At 41.0% G+C, this 21,445-nt stretch overlaps 2 protein-coding genes across 4 annotated transcripts; one reads left to right on the top strand and one right to left on the bottom strand.

The window, feature by feature from the left end:
• Positions 1-2,099: 2,099 nt before the first annotated feature.
• Positions 2,100-9,677, bottom strand: scamp5a (secretory carrier membrane protein 5a). The gene is made up of 7 exons (XM_061774784.1): positions 9,504-9,677; positions 8,724-8,817; positions 8,507-8,626; positions 7,165-7,321; positions 6,978-7,079; positions 4,296-4,413; positions 2,100-4,221 (listed from the first exon to the last, which is right to left on the bottom strand). The coding sequence occupies exons 2-7, from the start codon at positions 8,728-8,730 to the stop codon at positions 4,033-4,035; spliced, it is 693 nt and encodes a 230-aa protein (XP_061630768.1). The 5' UTR covers positions 8,731-8,817; positions 9,504-9,677; the 3' UTR covers positions 2,100-4,032.
• Positions 9,678-10,374: 697 nt separating this feature from the next.
• On the top strand, positions 10,375-19,707 carry parp16 (poly (ADP-ribose) polymerase family, member 16). 3 transcript variants are annotated; one of them, XM_061774783.1, is made up of 8 exons: positions 10,413-10,533; positions 11,147-11,231; positions 13,457-13,653; positions 14,675-14,812; positions 14,896-15,102; positions 15,835-16,006; positions 16,098-16,242; positions 18,149-19,707. In XM_061774783.1, the coding sequence occupies exons 3-8, from the start codon at positions 13,465-13,467 to the stop codon at positions 18,282-18,284; spliced, it is 987 nt and encodes a 328-aa protein (XP_061630767.1). In that variant the 5' UTR covers positions 10,413-10,533; positions 11,147-11,231; positions 13,457-13,464; the 3' UTR covers positions 18,285-19,707. The 3 variants fall into 3 exon arrangements, with proteins under 3 accessions (XP_061630766.1, XP_061630767.1, XP_061630765.1); XM_061774782.1 differs by lacking the exon at positions 11,147-11,231 and having other exon boundaries at positions 10,375-10,533; XM_061774781.1 differs by lacking the exons at positions 10,413-10,533; positions 11,147-11,231 and adding an exon at positions 10,594-10,627.
• Positions 19,708-21,445: the final 1,738 nt, after the last annotated feature.

The following is a 21,445-nucleotide window of genomic DNA, read 5'->3' as shown; positions in this document are numbered from 1 at the left end:
TCCGGCACGATTTGCTTGCTTTGGTTTTCCAAATCCCCTTTTTTTTTTTTTTTTTTTTTTCCTCCCCCCCCATTTAGACATTTTGACCATGTACAGTAATTTGTAAACTTGCATCAAGTTTATGAATAAAGAATTTTACGATTATTGCTGTTTCAATGATTTCATTTTATATATAATGATATATATGCATATATATAGATTTTTTTATTTTTTTTTAAATCAAGAACTGAATCTTTAGTGGTGGCCAGTATTGCAGATAACATATTTTGCTTCGATTGTGTTATCTACACCACTAGTGTCAAACTGGTGGCCCAGGGGCCAGATCCGGCCCACCACATCATTTTATGTGGCCCGCAAAAGCAAATCAAAATTGCACATTGTGTTCTGGTGTAAATTTACAAGCGGCGGCACGGTGGTCGACTGGTTAGTACAGGGTTCAAATCCCGGCCTTGCCTGTGTGGAGTGTACATGTTCCTCCCGTGTTTGCACGGGTTTTCTCCAGGTACTCCAGTTTCCTTCCACATCCCAAAAACATGCATGGTAGGTTGGTTGAAGACTCAGTTGCCCATAGGTGTGAATGTGTGCGCAAATGGTTGTTTGTTTCTATGTGCCCTGCGATTGGCTGGCGACCAGTTCAGGGTGTACCCCGCCTCTCGCCCAAAGATAGCTGGGATAGGCTCCAGCACGCCCACGACCCTTGTGAGAATAGAGGTACGAAAAATGGATTGATGGATATTTACAAGCATTTGTTACCAATCCCCCTTTGAAAAGAAATGTAATAGTTGAAAAACATGTTTTTATAGGCTTCTGATTTCAAAACTGGTTATTCATCAATGTGTTGTGTATACTGTAATTACAGTATGTGAGGTAATCTTTCCTTTATATGGGTGCGCAGTCGTAGCAGCCCTCCGATGGAAGTCATAACTGCGATGTGGTCCGTGACAAAAATGAGTTTGACACCCCTGAACTACACTATGAAGACAAATGTAACCAGGCCCCCATATTTCCACCTGAAGAACATTTGGGCACTTTTATGCTTCCAACTTTGTGGGGAAAGTCTTGGGAAGGTCCTTTTTTGTTCTCCGGTACACAAAGAAAAATTAAATGAGTTGATCGAACAAGTTGCACAGGACTCTAACCCCAAAGCCATCAAACATCTCTTTTTAATGTCAGGCTGGAAATTACACACACACACAGCGCTGAAATAAGTATTTAACACGTCACCATTTTTCGCAAATATATTTCCAAAGGTGTTATTGACTTGAAAATTTCACCAAATGTTAGCAACAACCCAAGTAAGACAGTAGAACAAATAAACTCATAAATTAAGTTGTGTGTAATAATGTGAAATGACACGGGGAAAAAAGTATTGAACACGCCAACTGGTATTTATTTAATACTTTGTGCAAAAGCCTTTGATTGCAATGACAGCTTCAAGACTCCTCCTGTATGGAAAAACTAGTGGCATGCATTGCCCATCATGAGATGTGTCTTAACTCACACCTTGGCAATGAGACCTTTTTGTAGGCCATCAATTAGGACTGAACCAGCTAATATTCATTTGCACCGACAAGGGGCTGGATTTGCTGTTTGATTACCGATAAGACTTTTGGTGTTGTCTTGGCTTTCCATGCCATTTTGCACCTCCCTTTCATCATGTGTTACTTTTTCCTTGTGTCATTTCACATTATTATACACAACTTAATTTCTGAGCTTATTTGTTCTACTTTCTTTGTATGGTTGGATTACTTGGGTTGTTGCCAACATCTGGTAAAATGTTCAGGTCAATGGCACCTTTGCAAGTACCTGTATATTTAGTGAGAAAAATGGTGACGTGTTAAATACTTATTTCAGCCGATCTGTGTGTATATGTATATATATATATACACACGCGCCCGTGACCCTAGTGAGGATAAGCGGTTCGGAAAATTAATATATATATATATATATATATATATATGAAAGATGACAAAAGGTTCTAAATGAGGCAAATCCACAAATCCCTGAATATTTTCAAACATGCAATTTAATCAACAGAACACATGCACTGGAAGATAGTCGAGTTTATGTGCATAGAAGACAGGTATTCCAACTGCAAATTGCAGCAATAACTGTTTAATATCCATTATGATAGGACCAAATAATACAAAAGTAATACAGAAAAAAATTATTCCTCGTGTACCTCCCGAGGTATGGAATCACTGCCAACTCGAACCCACCTCATTTGAATGTTTTACACAGCCCCACAATTTATTTTATATTCATACTTATTTAAGCTATAGTACATGATAATACATATCAAACAGTGAGCAACACACATGGGAACGTTGGAGGAAATGGCTTTTCGGAAACTTTGATAAAGCTTTGAAATGGAGTGTGTCAGCTGTTCAATGCACTGCAGTGTGTACTACAAGCTCACACATCACCTTTTTGCACTTCATTGTGCGTTTTAAGAACAGTTGACCATGTATCTGTTAAGTTAGCCGGCGGACATGTAAGGTAAACACTGAAAGTACACTAGTGGTTTTCATTTTAAGAGCAGGACTGCTCCATCTTAAGTCCAAATACAGGTTCTGATTTAATTGTACAGGTGAAACCATTTGGCGATTGCTCAACTCAAATTTCTCAACAGTTTTGGTTTACACTGAGCATCTATGTCAAGAGGCAACTTATTTCAAATGTATTTAAAAAAGGAAAGAAAGAAAAAAACAGCTATTAACGTACTCGTAATCTCACCCAAATATCATCAAGTTACACATAAAAGAACAACTGAAAGGTTAAACAAACTACATATAAAATACCGCATTATCACAATCAGACACGACAAGTCACGTTTTGGAAATAACAAGCAGTCAGTTACATATTTTTGTGCATTTCACTCAAATCTAATACAGTCACTGGCAATAACCATCTAGGGAATCTTGAAGATGTTTGGATCTGTGACCACTGACAGAAATAATCACTTCCATTTTAACCTCATTGAGATTCATATTGTATTTTCTTCATTATAATTATCATAGTACACCTACTTGTGGAATTACAACAGCCAGAGAATGACAATGATAGCCATAGCTTGAGAAACAAATACATTTTTTTCAAGCATTCACAGGAAGAAGGAGAATTTGTCAAGAGAGGGAAAACTGCTATGACCACCTACAACATCGACTATTCACACTTTATGTCCAACTTCCAGATTCAAGACACTGATTTGGAATGTGCGGCTCTGCGGCCCTTTTTACGGTACACATTTTGAGAGGTAAAGCACGAAAACTGGGATAATGAATGGTATGGAGCCATATTATCATAAATTCAATAGTCTGCCATAAAGAGGGCCCTTCCAACATACGATCTTTGCTTGTACACACAACCAGCGTCTACCGAGATGAAGATGCTAAAATGTATGTTTGACATTGCAGCATAATGGAGTCTTAAGCATTAATATTGTAAAGTTGGTTATTGTTAATTTTTCAATAGCGCCCCAGGCATAATGAATTAATACAAGCTAGCCTGGCAACCTTAGCGTAGCATCAGGAAACAACATCCAAAGGTTACAAAATTGGTGTTAAAATTCTGAGCAGCATATATCATTCATATGACTTACAGTAAGGTTTTACAGTTTTGTGTAAGAATATGTGTGCATTAAACCCCTGGTGTTCTTGGTCTCATCCTTGCTATGCTAAGCTAAGTGAAATAATCCTCATTGTATCAATGTCGCGGCACTTGTTCTGTTGTTTGGGAATTAAAGTCAAACGTAAACAAGCTAGATGTTACATATTAAATGCCAGTGTTGATGATGTCAAGATGTGACACACGGAGCGATTGAGTCCCTCTTCACTGATACAAAAAGTAACTTATTCACACTGATGTTCAATAAATGTACAGTACATTTACACCCAACACTTGTCCCTACATTATTCTCCTTCTCATCTTGTGAAGTGATTTCTAACAAAGGGCACCTAATTATGGGTTGTGTAATTAATTCATCCCTTTTTGTATCTCTTCTCCAGAAGAACCTGTCCCCATGTCCTTGTCCTACATGGGGTCATCGTAATTGTAGGTGGGCGCTGCCGAGTACTGGTTTTGCTGCATGGCTCCCTGAGCGGCCCCCATTGCCGCCTGCTGAGCCGCCTGCTGGACGTGGGGATTCTTCCAGGCCCCGGTAGCCCACTCCTCCTGGGCTTTCCCCAGACTGCCGCCACTGCCGCGGTAGAGGTTATGCACCTAAACCAAAACAGCATGTAAATAACTAAAACGGAGTAGGAATTTTGAAGTGCGATTTAAACTGTGTGAGTAACCTTTGAGAGGGCGATGAAGGAGAGCACTGCTACTGCAGTAAACATGACAGTGGGGATCAACATGACCACGGCTGAGCCGATGTTGGTGCTGAAGAAGGTGATGGTAGCCAGCCAGCCACTGATGGGACACAACGGAACAGTTAGTGCTTTTCACACATTAAGACTAACAGACATTGCTTAGGTTAGTCAATCGAGATTCATCCCTCCATCCATCCGTCCATTTGCTATACCGCTCGTTTAAGGTCGCAGCTAACTTGAGCCGATCCCAGATGACTTTGGGTGAAAGGCGGACTACACCCTGGACTGGTTGCCCGTCAATCACGGGACAGATTTAGAGAGACAACCATTCACACTCACGATCATATAGTCACTGAGTGGGAAATGCCAGCACCAAATTCAGGTGAGTATACCACTATAGCATCAGTGACTATGAATTAAGATACTCTGGGGGAAAAAATTCTTTAACGGTAACATCTGCCTCACACTGATGTTCCAGAGTTGAATCTTTTGCATGTTTTTTAGAAGTTGCTCATAGGTGGGAATATCAGTTGTGAATTATGATTTGTCTATGTTGCTCTGATACAGTATGTTCCCTATGATTGACTGGCTGTCAGATCAGGGTGTACCTCTCTTCTTGCCCCCGTGTCAGCTGGGACAGGGTCCAGGTCACCCTTGACCATAAGGAATACAAGCACTATCGAAAATGAATGGATGGCTATTATTTCAGGAGCAATAATAATTACAACAACAAAAAAAGAGTCACAACTAACTAACTTAATTTGATCTTTTTTTTGTAAAACAACTCGAAGGCAGCACACATACTAGCGACATATTTGTGTTCATCTATGGACAATGTTTCAGTCAATTTCTCTAATCACGGATTCATCTACTGTGCTTCCTCCCCAATGTGAGCTGGGATGTAAAAGGGAAGGCGGCAGGAGCAGATGGATTACAGCAGAAGTCATCAACCTTTTTACAACCAAGAGGTACTTCTTGGATACTAATTCATGCAAAGGGCTACCAAAATTGAATAAACACTTATGAAATAACAATTTGCTCAATTTACCTTTAATTATATGTCATTATTAATAATTAATTATATTCATCTATGTGAAAACTTGATCGTGTTAATGATTTCTGAGAATAACTATCAACAATGATTTAACAAGGACGAAAACAGATAAATATCAATATGCAACATTTGATTTAAATGATTTCTACAAATCTCTGCCCAATGCCACCACGTTGGTGACACCTGAATTAAAGAATGGTTGGATTAATTAGTGGATACACTTTCCAACTACAACATTAGATATGCCAGTGAATTAAAAAAATTTTTTTTAAAAAAGCTGTATCCCAAATTGTTCCTTTACAATGATAATAGTATAATAGAATACAGTACTCAGTTTTCATTAATTTACCAATGAATAGCATCATAATGAGAGGTGTTTTTTTTTATTTTGTTCATCTTTAGGTAAATGAAGGGAACATTTTGCAAGTCAATCAATCAGTCAGAACTGAGTACCGTTTAGGCCCGGGCAAAAGCCCTTTTGGAATTGCTGTGTGTAGAATTCTGCCGGCAAATTAATCACCTTTTTTGGGTCCTGAACATGCCCCAAAACTCACAGGTTTTTGCATGCATGTGTATCGTGGTAAAAATGTATGTATTTTAGGGGTCCCCAAGACGTTCCCTAAAAACTCATTCAGAATAGCCCCCTGAAAATAGAAAGAAAATTGCCACCAGTTTTGCAGAATGATGCAAAATGTGGTGTCCATCATAACAGGATGCACGAAGAAGTCTCGAGGACCCATGCATGGAGCTGAGCAGGAAGTCATCCATTTTTGTTTGAAGCAGCAATTTTAGGCATACACCCATTTCCCCTACCGCTTGTTCTCACTAGGGTCGCGGTGAAATTCCAGTGTTCCTACTTGACAAACTCCTCTGAGCCAATTTGCCCAAATGAGCCCCAGTTGGAAGGAGGTATCCTGACAGATGGGTGACGCTAAATTACAAAGATATTTAAGCGGGGCATCAAAGTTGGATGATCATTGCAATTATTCACCATGAAAAGAGGGGTGCGAGTGCTGGCTGATTTAATTATATTGAGTTACAAAAAAAAAAAAATCTTTTTTGTAAATTGTCTGTTTTTTCAACTGATTTAGGACAATTTTGTATGTCTGAATCTGAAAATCACATCAGTTTCTCTTGTTCAGGTCAGGCTTTTATACAAAGTTTTTTTTTTTTTTAAATTTGAATTTCTTACTAAATCCATTTTTTTAACATTTCTCATCTGAGATAGGTTTTTAAGAGGAAAGAAAATCGCTTTCTAACAGCTTATTAATCAAATGTTACAAACTTCGCTGACTGTAAATTGAATAGATAGACATTGATAAAAGTATCCATTTTCTATACCATCCTCACTAACATTGCGGATGTGCTGGAGCCTATGCCAGATGACTTTGCGCGAGAGGCGGGGTCTAACCTGAACTGGTCGCCAGCCAATCGCAGGACACGACACGAACAACCATTGACACTCACATTCACATCTATGGACTATTGAGAATCTTTAGTTTGGATATGCCTGCATTAGATTCTGCAGGTGGACATAAAATTGTGGCTGGCGAGTGTATTGCGATACAGCACATTAGATATCTACAGGTACAACAATTTGAAAAGCTTACCATACTCCCCAACCCGGAATTCCAACGCTCTGGATAATACTGATCACAACCTGGGCCATGAAGACGAAAAAGAACGCCATGAAGTTGAACGAGCTGTCAGTCCTGAGGGGAGGAAACGGTTGAAAGTCAAAGAACAAGCACTTTTTTTTTTTTCAAGGCGGCGTGCATTTAAATGGAAGTGGCTTACTTGAAGGCCTTGTAGATGGGCCTGAACCAGCAAACGTATGAGCAAGGTGTGAAGAGGATGAGCCACAGGAAGGCCATGCCAAAGTTGGTGGCTCCACCCCCACCACACATCCATGCCAGGCAGCCGATCAGATTAACAGCCAGTGTGGCACTATTCACTGTTACAGAAAGATTCAGTCAACTGTTTCAAAACTTTGTTGGTGTGCATTGGTCAATGAAAAACACACACGACATACATCTTATGGACTACAGTGCTGCCTGCCTTGAAATGCCACTTTAATTTGTTCCGTGACCACGCTTGTAACTCAAAACACTCATATGTCAAATTATCTTTCACCATTGAAATTGACTAAAATGCCTTGATGTTCCAGCCTCCCCCCAAAAAACTGAAAACATGTTTTTCCATTTGTTTTTTAATAACTGCCACTCTATAATACTGTACTTTATAAAACATACAGTATTAACATACTAGAATATACAGAATTAAACAGTGTTTGCCATATTTTGTGCTTCAGCTCAATTAAAATTGTGCTGCTCAGTCTGCTGTGTGCACCATGGCTTCCGAGAGGCAATATAATAAAGCCATAGGGCGAAACCTGAAGACGGTCGCAGCTTCTCACTAAACCCCAGTAATATTAGTCATTCTTTGTGAGGATAAAGAATATATGCTTGTGAGTATTGTTCTACTGTCTGTATGCATGTGTTGCTCCACCATTTGTGTTCAAATATCCGTCGCTAAAAGGGTCATAACACTGACGCTGATGCTATTTGTTAGACCGTCCATGGCATTTTGCATTGTTTGTTATCATTAGGCTGAACGGACTTTCCTAACACAAAGCTATGTGATTGTTTTAAATACACAATATGTGTCGTCTGTCTCTTTGTTTGATGTTTACTTTGACAGTAACCTTCAACTGGGAGTGGCATTGAACATCTTGAAGCCTTTTCTTTTTTTTTTTTAATTATTGTTCACTATGTGTGCCAAACGTCTACTTGTGAAGCGATTTGACTTATGTTCACTACCGCCATACAGCGCTCGTATCTCAAATGTTTGCTCTTAAGTCAAAGCAAAAAAAGAAAAAAGCCAAACGACAGCTCATACCTTGAAAAACCGTAAGTTATGTCGCTCGTATCTCACACTGTGTTATTCTATTTTATTTTATCTGCCAGAAAATATGCTTCAATCAATATTTATGTGAAATAGCTGAATGGCAAATGGAAATCAGACCTGCCACTCTGGTCTTGCAGCTACACCGGACAATGTTTTGGGGAAAACAGCTTGTGACACACACAACACACATGACACAGTCGCTCCACTACAGAAACGAGCAGGAAACACTCACGGATCCACAAGTAGTAGATGCGCTTGCACATGGTGCGACGCTGGTCAGGGATCTCATTGAAATCTTGGTAAAAGCACGGCTTGAGGGGGATGAATCGAGGCAGGGGAGGGAAGTTGTTCTCTAGGATTGCAAAGACATACTTCAGTGTAGCAGTAAAGGCTGTTGCATGGTACCATCATATTCTTGATGCTTTAGTCCTAACTAAGCAGAAGCATACCTGCCATGGCGAGACTTGTGTATTTTCCTGCGCTTGCAAAAAAAAAAAAAAAAAAAAAAAAGCTTTTCGATCAGCTGGCGTAAAAACAAATGTGCTAAAAAGAGAGAGAGAGAGAGAGTGAGAGAACATAGCTGTTTTAATGGCGTGCACAGGCCTTCTTGTTACAGATTTCCCACCCCCTACAAATAGATGCATCCATCCATAATAAAGTCTCTTTCCTTGTTTGTGCAGATGACTGAATGAATGACTGAATAGTGAGCACATATGAAAGCTGTTTCATACAGATGACAGATTGTAGCAATGTGGCCTTGTGTACTGAAACGGGAACAATGGTGATACACAGGCCAACCGGATCCACATATTGCACAATATCCATATATAGTAATTTAAGAAAAACGCTACATTATTATTGTGACGGCTAAGAGAGGACATGTTGGCGCACAGCATGATGGATGCCATGAAGGGCATCTTTCTGCCTCCGAATATTAAACTGTCTCTGCAGAACCGAACCGCCAAACCTAATCGTTTTTGTTTGTTTGTTTGTTTTGAACATTATGATGCCGAATCTAGATTAAATGCGTTTTTCTGTAGGTGATACTGCAGTGGGAAACCGTGCATCTCGATGCCGGGCGATGGGAAAGCGCTGCCCTTCAGCCTGTGCGTCACGTCGCGGGTGCATCGGTGCTTCTTCCCCCGGACAGCGAGACGACCGAATCCGGTTGGATTTGAACGCTTTTCTACAGAGTGGATGAATGGAAATATGTGCGTAAAGCGCCTTACCTTGTCTTGGGCGAGTCGCTAGAATCTCGCGGCTTCTTTAAAAAGCATCTTATAAATGTCTGTTCGTCAAAATGCACGTTTTGGAACGGACAGATCCGACAGAAATGTACCGCTGGGCTTCGAATGATGGGTTTGGGAGGAAGAGGCGATCACGTGATGTGGGGTCTCCTTTTTTCTTTTTTTTTCCTTTTTTTTTTTTTTTTTTTTTTTTTTTTTTTTACTCCCAAACCTCGCTCATGGCGGTCTGGATTCGCTGAGTGCTGCTGACCCGAATCGACCAATCACGAAGCAGTGCAGCAGTTGTGGTGGAGATGATTACACAAGCAAACCTGATTGGGTGATTGCCAGTGACGTCACCATAGTGTTCACGTGCTATCTGCGGACGAGCTAGCTACTAGCGGACTTAATAAATTGACAAAATACACACTACTCGGCCCGAAAGCCTCAATAACGTTATGTTATGTTAGGGGATATGTTAATCTAATATACGAGCCTATTTACCTTATATTGATAGCTATAGGCGATAATAGTCGGAGAAAATACACCAGTTGTCATTGTGACCTTACTGGCATCGAAAAGGGCTGAACGTTAATGTTTCATACCTTTGACTGCAATAAAAGCTGTTTTGTCACAAATCACATATATGAAATGGACAATAGCAAAAAGAAGCCCTATTAATTGGGACAATTTCTCTTCATATTTTCAGATAGAGAAACAGACATACTGAATAGTTCTAGCGTCACACTCAGGTTGCATTCAGGGCTCATTTGTAGAGTACGATTTTAGACCATCAATTATAGATACGAGAATGATACCACGAAGGTGGGTAAAGGAAAATTGTCAAAGTGTCCACATATTCAACACAACTGTATATCTCTTCATATAACTACTCGAGCAGCACGAGCATTCGTGCAACAATTCGTTCCGTTGCACATCGTCTCTTTTTCACGGCAGTCGGTGAACGCAACAGTGCCATTGGCTGACGTTAGCTTTTCTCAGTCAAGGCTGCTATGAGTTTAGGGAACTTCAGGTAAGGCCACTTGAACGCAGTACTACTTTTCTCTGTCAGCAGAAATGCGTTTAAGTACTACACAAGTGTATTTCAATGGCATACGTCTTCAGCAGTGAGTCGCTAATGTTGCTTACGTCGCCATGGTTAATGGGCATCTCGAGACTTGTTGTGACCGGTTGCATTAGCGGTTAGCATTTGAAGCTAAAGACACACTAACGCCATCTAAACACATGACAGTGATTTCCCCTAAACCTATGAACATACCCATAGACACAGTCAGCACTTGTGATCACGGATACGAAGTGCTGTATTGTTTGCTGTAAACTATAGCGTAGCCAAAAGCAGGAAGCTGTTCTGTGCATGTGATGCAGGAAACAGCTGTTAAGACAACTCAAATAGCTTACTAAATCCAAACCAAATGTTCCAATCGGTTATAGAGGTGGCATATGGCTAAATCTGTTTGGGTCCAATCTATAGGTTATACACGACTCACAAAAAAGTTTTGAATATTCGGCTTTGGGGTGAAATTTCATGTTGACCCTAAAATGCACTACAACCTTTGACCAGTGAACTTTAGCTTCTGTAAAGTATTTAATGCACATGCCCCTCTGTTTTTCTGTTCTCTAACTAGGAACTGAACGGCAAAATTCACAACACGTGTTTGATCCATGAATCAACCATTACATTTCCAAGCACGTTCACTTCCATGCCTTTCTGTGAGTCTTCCAGTCTCTCTGTTGCAACCTTCTGATGACACTCAGTCACGCTCTAATGCCGAGATCAGACTACAGGATTTTAGCCCAGACATTGGCCCGATTAGCTATCAGGGGCGATTTCCCAAATCGGGCCCGACATATTCTGTTGGGAACGACAAAACCTCTTGTAGTGTGACATAATCCACAACCAACGGTTTGGCCCTACGATAGCCCTACGACGCCAAAATGAAAAGTCTCGCATGTTTGATTTTTTTTTTTGGGGGGGGGGGGATATCTTCCGTCTAGTGTGACATATCAATGACAACTCTCCCGACAGCGCACCTTGAAGTCGACCAATAGGATTGAGTGTTGTGACCGGCGCTTCACCTCCCTTGCTCGCCGTTGTCAATATACTTGGGCGCCGTTGTCAACATTATTCACACGCACCAACCAATGTTTACTGAAGTTTTAGAGCATAACTGGACAGAACGCCAGCTTGTTTACATACAAACGTTAGTAATAGCACTAGCTTGCTAGGCTACATAACATTATGTTGCCTGCTTGCGAGCCGTATTGTATTAAAAGTACGTAAACATACCTCAAGCTCTTCTTGAATGGACAGCCCACTCCCAAGCATTGGTGACAACACCACACTTTTCCTCTTTTTTTTTTTTCTTTTCTCCAGCTTGGGTTCTGTTCTTTACCTATCTTCTTCCAAACCCTTGGACCTTGATTCCCGAATGTAAGGCACACTTTACTTTCATCGGAAAAGAGAACCTTAGACCACTGGCCACCCCTTGGCCCAGTTGAGACGCTTCCTACAGTGGCTCAGGCTCAGAAGTGGCTGGACCCGAGGAACCCGACAGTTGGAGCCCATCTCCTGCTTGCGTCTGAATGTGGTGGTTTTTGAAGCTGTGACTCCCGCCTCATTCCACTCTTTCTGGATCTCTGCTAGATTCTTTGAATCTTCTCTGTTTGATAATCCGCTAAAGCCCACGGTCATCTCTTCTGCTGGTGCATCTTCTCCTCCCACATTTTGTCCTTCCATTAGACTTTCCATTGATATGCTAGAACATAGCACTCTGTGAACAGCCTGCCTTCTTTAGCTATGAACCTTTGTGGCTTACCCATCCTATGGAGGGTATCAATGATGGTCTTCTAGCCAGTTGTCAAGTCTGCAGTCTTCCCCATATTGAACCCAATATTTAGTAGATTAGTATGTGACACTCAGTTTAAAACATTTGTGACCTGAAAAATCTGGGCTGATTCACAGTATTCTATTTTTTTTTTAATTATTATTCCTGATTTCGTGGGTTTTATGAGCTGGAAACCCAAATTATGTTAAAATATACAAATAAGTACTTGAAATTGTTTAAATTGTGCCCCCTGAATCTACAATCTATGAATGGAATTATGGAAATAAACCTTTCTGTGATATTACATTTTTTTTTGGAAAGGGTCTGTATGTGGGTCCTGACAAACTGCTATCCTATCCTTGTTAGGGAACAAAAAGTACCGAAACATTAAACAGTTGGCCATGTGCGTTCAGAAGTTAAGAAAAGTTCAAATTACGTTAACCACCTGTAAAGGTTATAGTGCATCTTAGGTTCATCCTTAAATCTAACTTTGTGAGGAGCATACTATATATACATGCTGATGAGGGACAAGTTAGAGGAAACCCAAGTAACTGTGAAATTAATGGACTGCACCCCGAGATTTTGGCGAATATTTGACGAGCCTAAAAGCTCATATGTGTAACTATTGCTCTGTAGGCTTTCCCACGGGCATAAAGCTGCATGGATACAGTGAGATAAGCAAAATAAAAATAAAAGAAGGCATGATGAATGGTATACAACGGCTGAAATATGTATACAGGGGCTGAAATAAGTATTTAACACGTCACCATTTTTCTCATTGAATATATTTCCAAAGGTGCTATTGACATGACAATTCCACTCGATGTTGGGAACAACCCAAGTAATCCATACATACAAAGAAAGTAGAACAAATAAGATCAGAAATTAAATTGTGTGTAATAATGCGAAATGACAGAGGGAAAAAAGTATTGAACACACCAACCGTTTCAACTGTTTGTTGGCAATGACATATTTCTGCCGCTGTAGCTATAGTGAAACAGGGGCAACAGTGAGACAGTAGTGAGCTTGTCTGCCTCACAGGTGAGAGGTCATGGCTCAATCCCATTTTCCCACTCTGTTAACGCCTAATTGCATTGCTTCTCTTCACAGAGCTGGGAATGCAGCCGCCGCTCCCTCCTGAGGTCGTCCGAGAGCTGGTGTGCTCCTGCCTGCACAGAGATCCTGTGGCAGCCGATCTTCGCTGCAGCCTGTTTGTTGCTGCTGCTCAAAACTACAAGAAGGACTCTTTGCTTCGCCCTTTCCCTCCCCGATATTTACATGAGGGCAATAAAGACTTTGATGCACTGGTAAGATGTGCACAATTTTAATTCTGGGCTTTCTCTGGGTACTCTGGCTTCCTCCCACATCCCCAAAACCTAAGGACACCGTGGACTGGCCATCAGTCAATTTTAGGAAACCTATAGATAAGCAACCCCCGGAACTAAGGCAGATGTGCTAAACAATAGGTCACCTTGCTGCCCGGTGCATTCCATCAACAATAATAAGATGTTAGATTATGATAGATCTATTTAAGTATTTTCCCCTGCACCTCTTGTATTATATCCCATGAAATTGTCAAGGTGTACCTGATGTTATGCCCGGGCAGTGTATGTATATTAAAGGAGAGATATATTATGCTCCATCTAGCTCGGCACAGGCAGGTCACAGCGAGCTTGATTCGTCCATCGCGCTAGGTAAGGCATTGTGCCCATAAGAAAACAATCAGTATAATCCCCATAGCTCCACGATAACATAACATCCATCCATTTTCTTTACTGCTTATACTCATTAGGGTCGTGGTTGAGCTGGAGACTGTCGAAGTCAACTTTGGGAGAGACTCGAGAGGCGGGGTACACTCTGGACTGGTCTAGCGAGTCAAAAGCAGGGCACATATAGACAATTAACCCAACATGCATGTTTTTGGCGTGTGGGAGGAAGCCGGAGTACCCGGAGAAAACCCACGCGGACACGGGGAGAACATGCAAACTTCAGTCAGGAAGGCCAGAGCAGAGATTTGAGCGCTGAACCTCAGAGTTGTTAGGCAGTCGTACTAACGACTATTCCCCTGTGCTGCCAGTGAAAATTTCCCTCTTAAAAATTAGATGCGGTTAACAGAAAAATCCACCGTATAGTGGTATCGCGATGGATGCTTACTTGTCATACAATTACAAAATCAATTTTCCATCATAAGAACCTTTTAATTTAATGTCAGGGAAAATGGGGACAAGGATGGACGCATCATTGATGTCACTCATATTCTGGCAAATAAGTAAAAAGGTTGCGAGTGTATTTTCATTGTAGTGATCAGAACGAATGGTGTGTGTCTAGTTGGCAGATGTGAATTCCTTCCCCGGGGTGAGAGCGTTAGTACGACTGCGGCCAGGCGAGGGAGAGCACCATGTGGCCCTTGCACACTGGATCCTCTCTTCCAAGAGCTTTGCTGTCAAGACACTACAGAAGGACGAGGTACAACAGATTGACCGCAAATGCACACACTTCGGCTTTTGCAACCACTAACTTCATTTATCCGTTCTGCCACTCTCTACCAGTACGCCAAACTTTGTGCCTTAACGCAAGACCCCAGCGTTTCTGCTCCTGCGCCAGACTTCCTCTTCGAGCTGGAGTACTGTGACCAATTGAATGCGCGCTTTGAACGGATGAGAGAGGACAGAGATGTCTTCTACGCCTTCCACGGGAGTCGCCTGGAGAACTTTCACTCTATCATTCACAACGGCCTGCACTGTCACCTCAACAAGGTCAGCGAGGACGTCGGCTCCGTGCGAGGCACTTCCGCTTGACTTGCGACGAGTCATCTGTTGTCGACTCAAACTTCTCACACTCGCGATTCTTGAAAAAGGCTTGATTCATTTTGTTGGTGTGTTCTCAAGGTTGGAAAATCATTTGAAAGTGCATGAATTTATAACTAAAATATCGTTCTTCTCCCTCTGCTATTAGAAAAAAAAATAGTTTTACACATTTATAGCCTTTTAGCAAATGAAGTAAAAGGATCATTCAATTTCATTGTGTTTATAAAGTGGAAGCTTCCACTTTAAATGCTTCAAAGGTACTTCGTTCGGAAACGTTCAGCAAATACACCTCCAAAGTCTCCCACAAACGTGTGAGCATTTGCACAAACTCGGGGGCGCTTCTAAATGATTAACTACGCAAGTATTCTTTGCTTTTTCTTCGGCTTTTTTCATGATGACAGTAAACCAGAAATGGAACGTAATGCCACTAGCACAATCTTTTTGTTTATTTTCCTAAACCAACAATGCAATTTACAGTGAATACAGTTTTACACTAAAAGCCCCATTTTCTTTTTTTTTTTTTTTTTAATAACACAAATATCTGTACGTCTGTGTAAATACGGAGCGTGAGTACTTTCACCACCTGTCAGTAAGGCGCTGGACACGTTAAGAAATGGATGAGCTTTAACCGTCAATGTCACCTGCAGTTTTGATTGTTTGCTTTTCGCATGTGACGTGCAGAACTCGGTGTTCGGAGAGGGGACCTACCTCACCAGCGACCTCAGCATGGCTGTCCTCTACAGCCCCCACAGCAGCGGCTGGCAGGAAAGCCTCCTGGGCCCGCTGCTCAGCTGCATCGCCTTGTGCGAAGTCATCGATCACCCGGACGTCAAGTGTCAGGTGAAGAAGAAAGGTGGGTCAACTGCGCGTCGTGCCGCAAACGTAGAGCTGAAAAGCGTAGCGTTAAGCTTTGTAACCTCACGCGCTCGTCTCGCCCGCGTCAGACTCTGAAATGATTGACCGTCAGCGCTCGAGGGCCAAAAACAGCCAGGGAGGAGATGTGCCGGAGAAGTACTTTGTGGTCACAAACAATCAGCTTTTACGTGTCAAGTACTTGCTGGTTTACTCGCAAAGGAGACACATGTCTAGGTAAGAGGCTGCACGGAATCGCAAAGTAAATATGTGCTGATACTTCCTTTGGTACACCTGCATAAGTGTACAGAGAGGTGTTTTCAATATTTTGGTTATCTGACTTTGCCATATGGGAAGCGCAGAACTGATCCACTTGTTTTTTTTAATGCCATTGTGTAACATATTAGCTTTGCAAATATATACAGTATTTTAAATGTATTTTTTTTTTGACAGATGTAAAGTGGGTACGGACAGTTTTCAGACCCCCTTAAATCTTTCACTCTTTGTTATATTGCAGCCATTTGTAAAAATCATTTAAGTCAATTTTTTTCCCCTCATCAATGTACACACAGCACCCCATATTGACAGAAAAAAAAATTGATTTGTTGACATTTTTGCTGATGTATCACACAGCCATAAGTATTCAGACCCTTTGCTGTGACACTCATATTTAAGTCGGGTGGTGTCCATTTCTTCTGATCTTCCTTGAGATGGTTCTACACCTTAATTGGAGTCCAGCTGTGTTTGATTATACTGATTGGACTTGATTAGGAAAGACACACACCTGTCTATATAAGACCTTATGTCAGAGCAAATGAGAATCATGAGGTCAAAGGAACTGCCTGAAGAGCTCAGAGACAGAATTGTGGCAAGGCACACATCTGGCCAACGTTACAAAAAAATTTCTGCTGCAATTTACGTTCCTAAGAGCACAGCGGCCTCCATAATCCTTAAATGGAAGACGTTTGGGATGACCAGAACCCTTCCTAGAGCTGGCCGTCTGGCCAAACTGAGCAATCGGGGGAGAAGAGCCTTGGTGAGAGAGGGAAAGAAGAACCCAAAGATCACTGTGGCTGAGCTCCAGAGATGCAGTCGGGAAATGGGCGAAAGTTCTAGAAAGTCAACCATCACTGCAGCCCTCCACCAGTCGGGGCTTTATGGCAGGGTGGCCCGACGGAAGCCTCTCCTCAGTGCAAGACACATGAAAGCCCACATGGACTTTGCTAAAAAAAAAACATCTGAAGGACTCCAAGATGGTGAGAAATAAGATTCTTAGGTCTGATGAGACCAAGATAGAACTTTTTGGCCTTAATTCTACGCGGCCTGTGTGGAGAAAACCAGGCACTGCTCATCACCTGTCCAATACAGTCCCAACAGTGAAGCATGGTGGTGGCAACATCATGCTGTGGGGGTGTTTTTCAGCTGCAGGGACAGGACGACTTGTGACCCTAAGCACACAGCTAAAATAACGAAGGAGTGGCTTCAGAACAACTCTGTGACTGTTCTTGAACGGGCCAGCCAGAGCCCTGACTTAAACCCAAATGAGCATCTCTGAAGAAACCTGAAAATGGCTGCCCACCAACATTCACCATCCAACCTGACAGAACTGGAGAGGATCTGCAAGGAGGAATGGCAGAGGATCCCCAAATCCAGGTGTGAAAAACTTGTTGCATCATTCCCAAAAAGACTCATGGCTGTATTAGCTCAAAAGGGTGCTTCTAATAAATACTAACCAAAGGGTCTGAATACTTATGGCTGTATGATATTTCAGTTTTTCTTTTTTAATAAATCAGCCAAAATTTCAAGAATTCGGTTTTTTTCTGTCAATATGGAGTGCTGTGTGTACAAAATGAACTTAAATGATTTTGGCAAATGACTGCAATATAAAAAAAAAGAGTGAAACATTTAAATGGGTCTGAATACTTTCCGTACCCACTGTAATTTACCAGAGCTTTAAAGTGCTGTTGCCGTTTGAACATTGATTTTGGATCTGCTTCAATTTAACTTGTGGAATTATTTGTATGAACCCAGAATAATTCGAGGTGTTTTTTTTTTTTTTTTTTTTTTTTCATATTTAGGTTCATGTTTATTTCAATTATGTGACATGATCATTGGTGTCTGTTGCTGTTTTTCCTCATCACAGACATTCCCGCAACACCTCGTGGTTCCTCAGACACCACTTTGCCGTCATGATGAGTCTCTACCTTCTGCTGCTCATATTTATCGGCGCGTTCAATTCGAACACCTTCATATCCTTTTGGAACAGACGCTTCAGCTGACCGACCGCATGAATCACAGACTCGCTCTTCATCCACCGTGCCTTCCTGATGGGACTCTGACCGGGGGGGCCTCAGTGCCATTGACTGCAAATTTTGATACCGTTTTCCCTCCACAAGCATTCTCTTCTTATGCAGAAAAAGAAAATTATTAGACTATTTACAACTGCACAGCATAGAAAATAAGTGAGTTTTTTTTGTTTGTAATGGAATTTAAAACTGAGACCTTGTAGCATCTTTTTTTTTTTTTTTTTTTTTCTCCTCAATACAGTAATCCCTCTGCCATGAAGCAGGTTGGCACGAGGTCAAATTAAGGGTGAGCGAGCACCATTTATTATATTATTGTTTTATTATACACTCATACACTTGTACGACAGTTTAAAATGTTTAAAATGCTACTTAAAACATAGCTTGTGCATTTTCTAAAGCTTTTACGATGGCGAAAGTTTGACCATGGAACACGAGCGCAAGCCATTATTTCCTACGGGAAAATGTGTTTCGAAATCAGAACAAATCACAGGATTGTGTTCGCCCTCAGAGGTTCCACTGTACTTATACTAAAAAGTAGAGAAGTACTCTCACTTTTTAGCACAAGTATTGATAACTTGTGGGGGGAAAAAAATGGCAAAAGTACTGATTCGACTCCTTAAATAAAAGTAAAAAAGAAAACGCAAAGACTAAAATGTTAGGCAATTATATAACTACACTGTAGTTTTGATTCCTAGCTAGCTTTAGCTAAGGCTTTTATGCTATCTAACAGAGAAAAAAAAACGAAATTAGCTAATGACAATTGAACTAATACATCATATCTGTTTAGACCTAGAATTGTTTAACGCCAGAAGCTTGTGTTTTTTTAAGTTTAGAAGAATCATTATCCCAGTTATTTTCTGCCTTAAAAATCCCCAAGATAGTCAACCACAAAATTAAGGTTGACTTAATGTGTATTTGTCTTTTTGGTTTCATCAGCAGTTTAAAATTGAAAAATGTACTTAGGTACAGTATAACAAAGTATTTGTAGTGTGTTACTTCCCGCCACTCCTTTAGAAATGTGCAAATAGTAAGATGTCAGGCATATCCTACTAAAAGGGGAGTAGCAGAATGCTAAATGTTGGCTACAAGCTCGCACAGACACAAATAGCGCTCGCTGCCTGCAAACCTCATTTGAATCATTTTCACAGTTTGTTTTATTACGCTGTAGGTTTTGTATTTTACTGTCGTACAAGGACTATGATGATTGTAACAAATCGTTGGCGAATGCAGGAGAGGCTTTTGCCTGAGCGTAAAGTAAGTCGGCTTCTAAGGACGCCTCTTTGAATTATGTAGTCATTTTCTGTACTACATCCAGCAATACACTATTGTATTCCAGTCCTGTATTACACCAGGAATTCTATATACTGTCATGAAAATAAAATGTATTCAGCGCTCATATGTGGTGTGATCTTTTTGAAAATGGAAACTAAACATGGCATTTGACTGCACAGTGAACTAGTGGTTCACAAATCTGCCTCACATGGGAAAGGCGTTTGAATCACATGTGTATGTTCTCCCTATGCTTGTGTGGGTTTTCTCTGGGTACTCCAGCTTCCTCCCACTAATCAGGGATGAGCAAGCGTTTGTCCTCAAAGCCCACATTTTATTTTTTTAAACAAATAGATGCACCAGCTCATTTGTAGATAAAGGAAAAGCAAAAAAAAAGCTCAAATCTATGTATAAAATATATTACTCTTAGTAGTAAAATTATTTTTATGTAATTTTATGTTATATATATATAGTTTTTAATGAAATGAATAAAAACAAATTTAAGTGGGTAGCATGTGAAGTAGTGGTTAGCACATCCGCTTCACAGGTTTGAGGTTTGAATCCGGGCTCAGGCCTTCCTGTGTGGAGGACTGCAGCTCACCCGTTACCCTAATGACGACAAGCACTATGGAAAAATGGATAGAATATGAATACTGGTGTGTGATAATGGAATTGGAGAAAATTGTCCCAACAATTTGGGCTTTGGCTCTCCCGCTTCCTAAATGGAAATTCTTGATTTACACATTTATGACAGCTGGCTTGCAGATGGCCTTTTGTTGTTGGTTTAGAGCGCTTAGTTGTTGGCCATGAGTGGGCGCATGCCACCCGGACAAATGCAGAAGAGTGAGGAGGGGATAAAAAAAGCTCCGACTTTAAAAACGTGTGTGGACCGGGTCTTCGGGTTAGTGTAGCCACTTTAGTGTGCCTCATTGTTGCGGCAGGGAAAGCCCAACAAAAACCGAGTAGGATACGGTATATTCCAGCCTAGACATATATATTTCAGGCTTTACGCAGAGATATTTACACGGCTCAAAAAACAAGTTAAGTGTAGGCACAAGAAAGATTTGATTTCATTGACAGTTAACAGGTCAGGGGGGTGCGGTTTCAGTGCATTCACCGGACACGCCAACAGCATCTGAGCGGAAAAAAACCAAAAAACGGCTGGATTTGTCTTAACTTGGAAGTGTCATTTACTTTAATCATTAAAATTTGGCAGGGTGGTTAACAACACTTGTCATATTTACAAGGCATTTATGTTCATTTATATGGACTTTCCCAAATTTGAATAGGATTGGTTAATTCTGAACACAGCCACGTCCCGGTTTTAAGAGGGTGTGCAAACGTGCAATCACATTCTGTTTATTGACCCTTCTTTTTTTTTTTTTTCAATTGAGTTATTCAGGTTATAGGTCAATGGTGAAAAATGTTTGGAAATTTTATTTAATCTTGGTCTAATTAGTTTCATATCACAAAACCCTGCCATTTGAACAGGGGTGTGTAAACTTTTTATATCCATTATATATGAGTATTATTAAAGGAGACATCAAAAATGGACTTTTCAACAGCTTGTATATCCCAGCTGACTTTGTGCAAAATGGGAGATACATCCTGGACTGGTTGCCAGTCAATCACAGGTTACATGTAGACTAACAAACATTCACACCTATGGACAATTTAGTCTTCCGTGAACCTAACGACCTAACGTGCGTGCATGTTTTTGGGATGTGCAAGGAAGCTGAGAAAAGCCCCAGGGAATGCAAACACCACACAGGAAGGCTGGAGAAGAGATACGAATTCCGCAAACCACTATAGTCCCTCGTGTTGCCCCGGTTTACTCATCCACCTGTACAAAATCTATGCAGGTC

This window comes from Phyllopteryx taeniolatus, chromosome 5, assembly GCF_024500385.1.
Source record: "Phyllopteryx taeniolatus isolate TA_2022b chromosome 5, UOR_Ptae_1.2, whole genome shotgun sequence".
NCBI lineage: Eukaryota > Metazoa > Chordata > Actinopteri > Syngnathiformes > Syngnathidae > Phyllopteryx > Phyllopteryx taeniolatus.
This window is presented reverse-complemented; position numbering and strand designations above follow the sequence as displayed.

Excerpts from the sequence above, each read along its gene's own strand:
- scamp5a (XM_061774784.1), bottom strand. Across the intron at positions 4,414-6,977 it reads ATTCCGGGTTGGGGAGTATG|TGGCTGGCTGGCTACCATCA; the intron begins GTAAGCTTTTCA and ends GTGTCCCATCAG. Across the intron at positions 4,222-4,295 it reads CCTTCATCGCCCTCTCAAAG|GTGCATAACCTCTACCGCGG; the intron begins GTTACTCACACA and ends GTTTTGGTTTAG.
- parp16 (XM_061774781.1), top strand. Across the intron at positions 13,654-14,674 it reads ATAAAGACTTTGATGCACTG|TTGGCAGATGTGAATTCCTT; the intron begins GTAAGATGTGCA and ends GTGTGTGTCTAG. Across the intron at positions 16,243-18,148 it reads CAAAGGAGACACATGTCTAG|ACATTCCCGCAACACCTCGT; the intron begins GTAAGAGGCTGC and ends TCCTCATCACAG.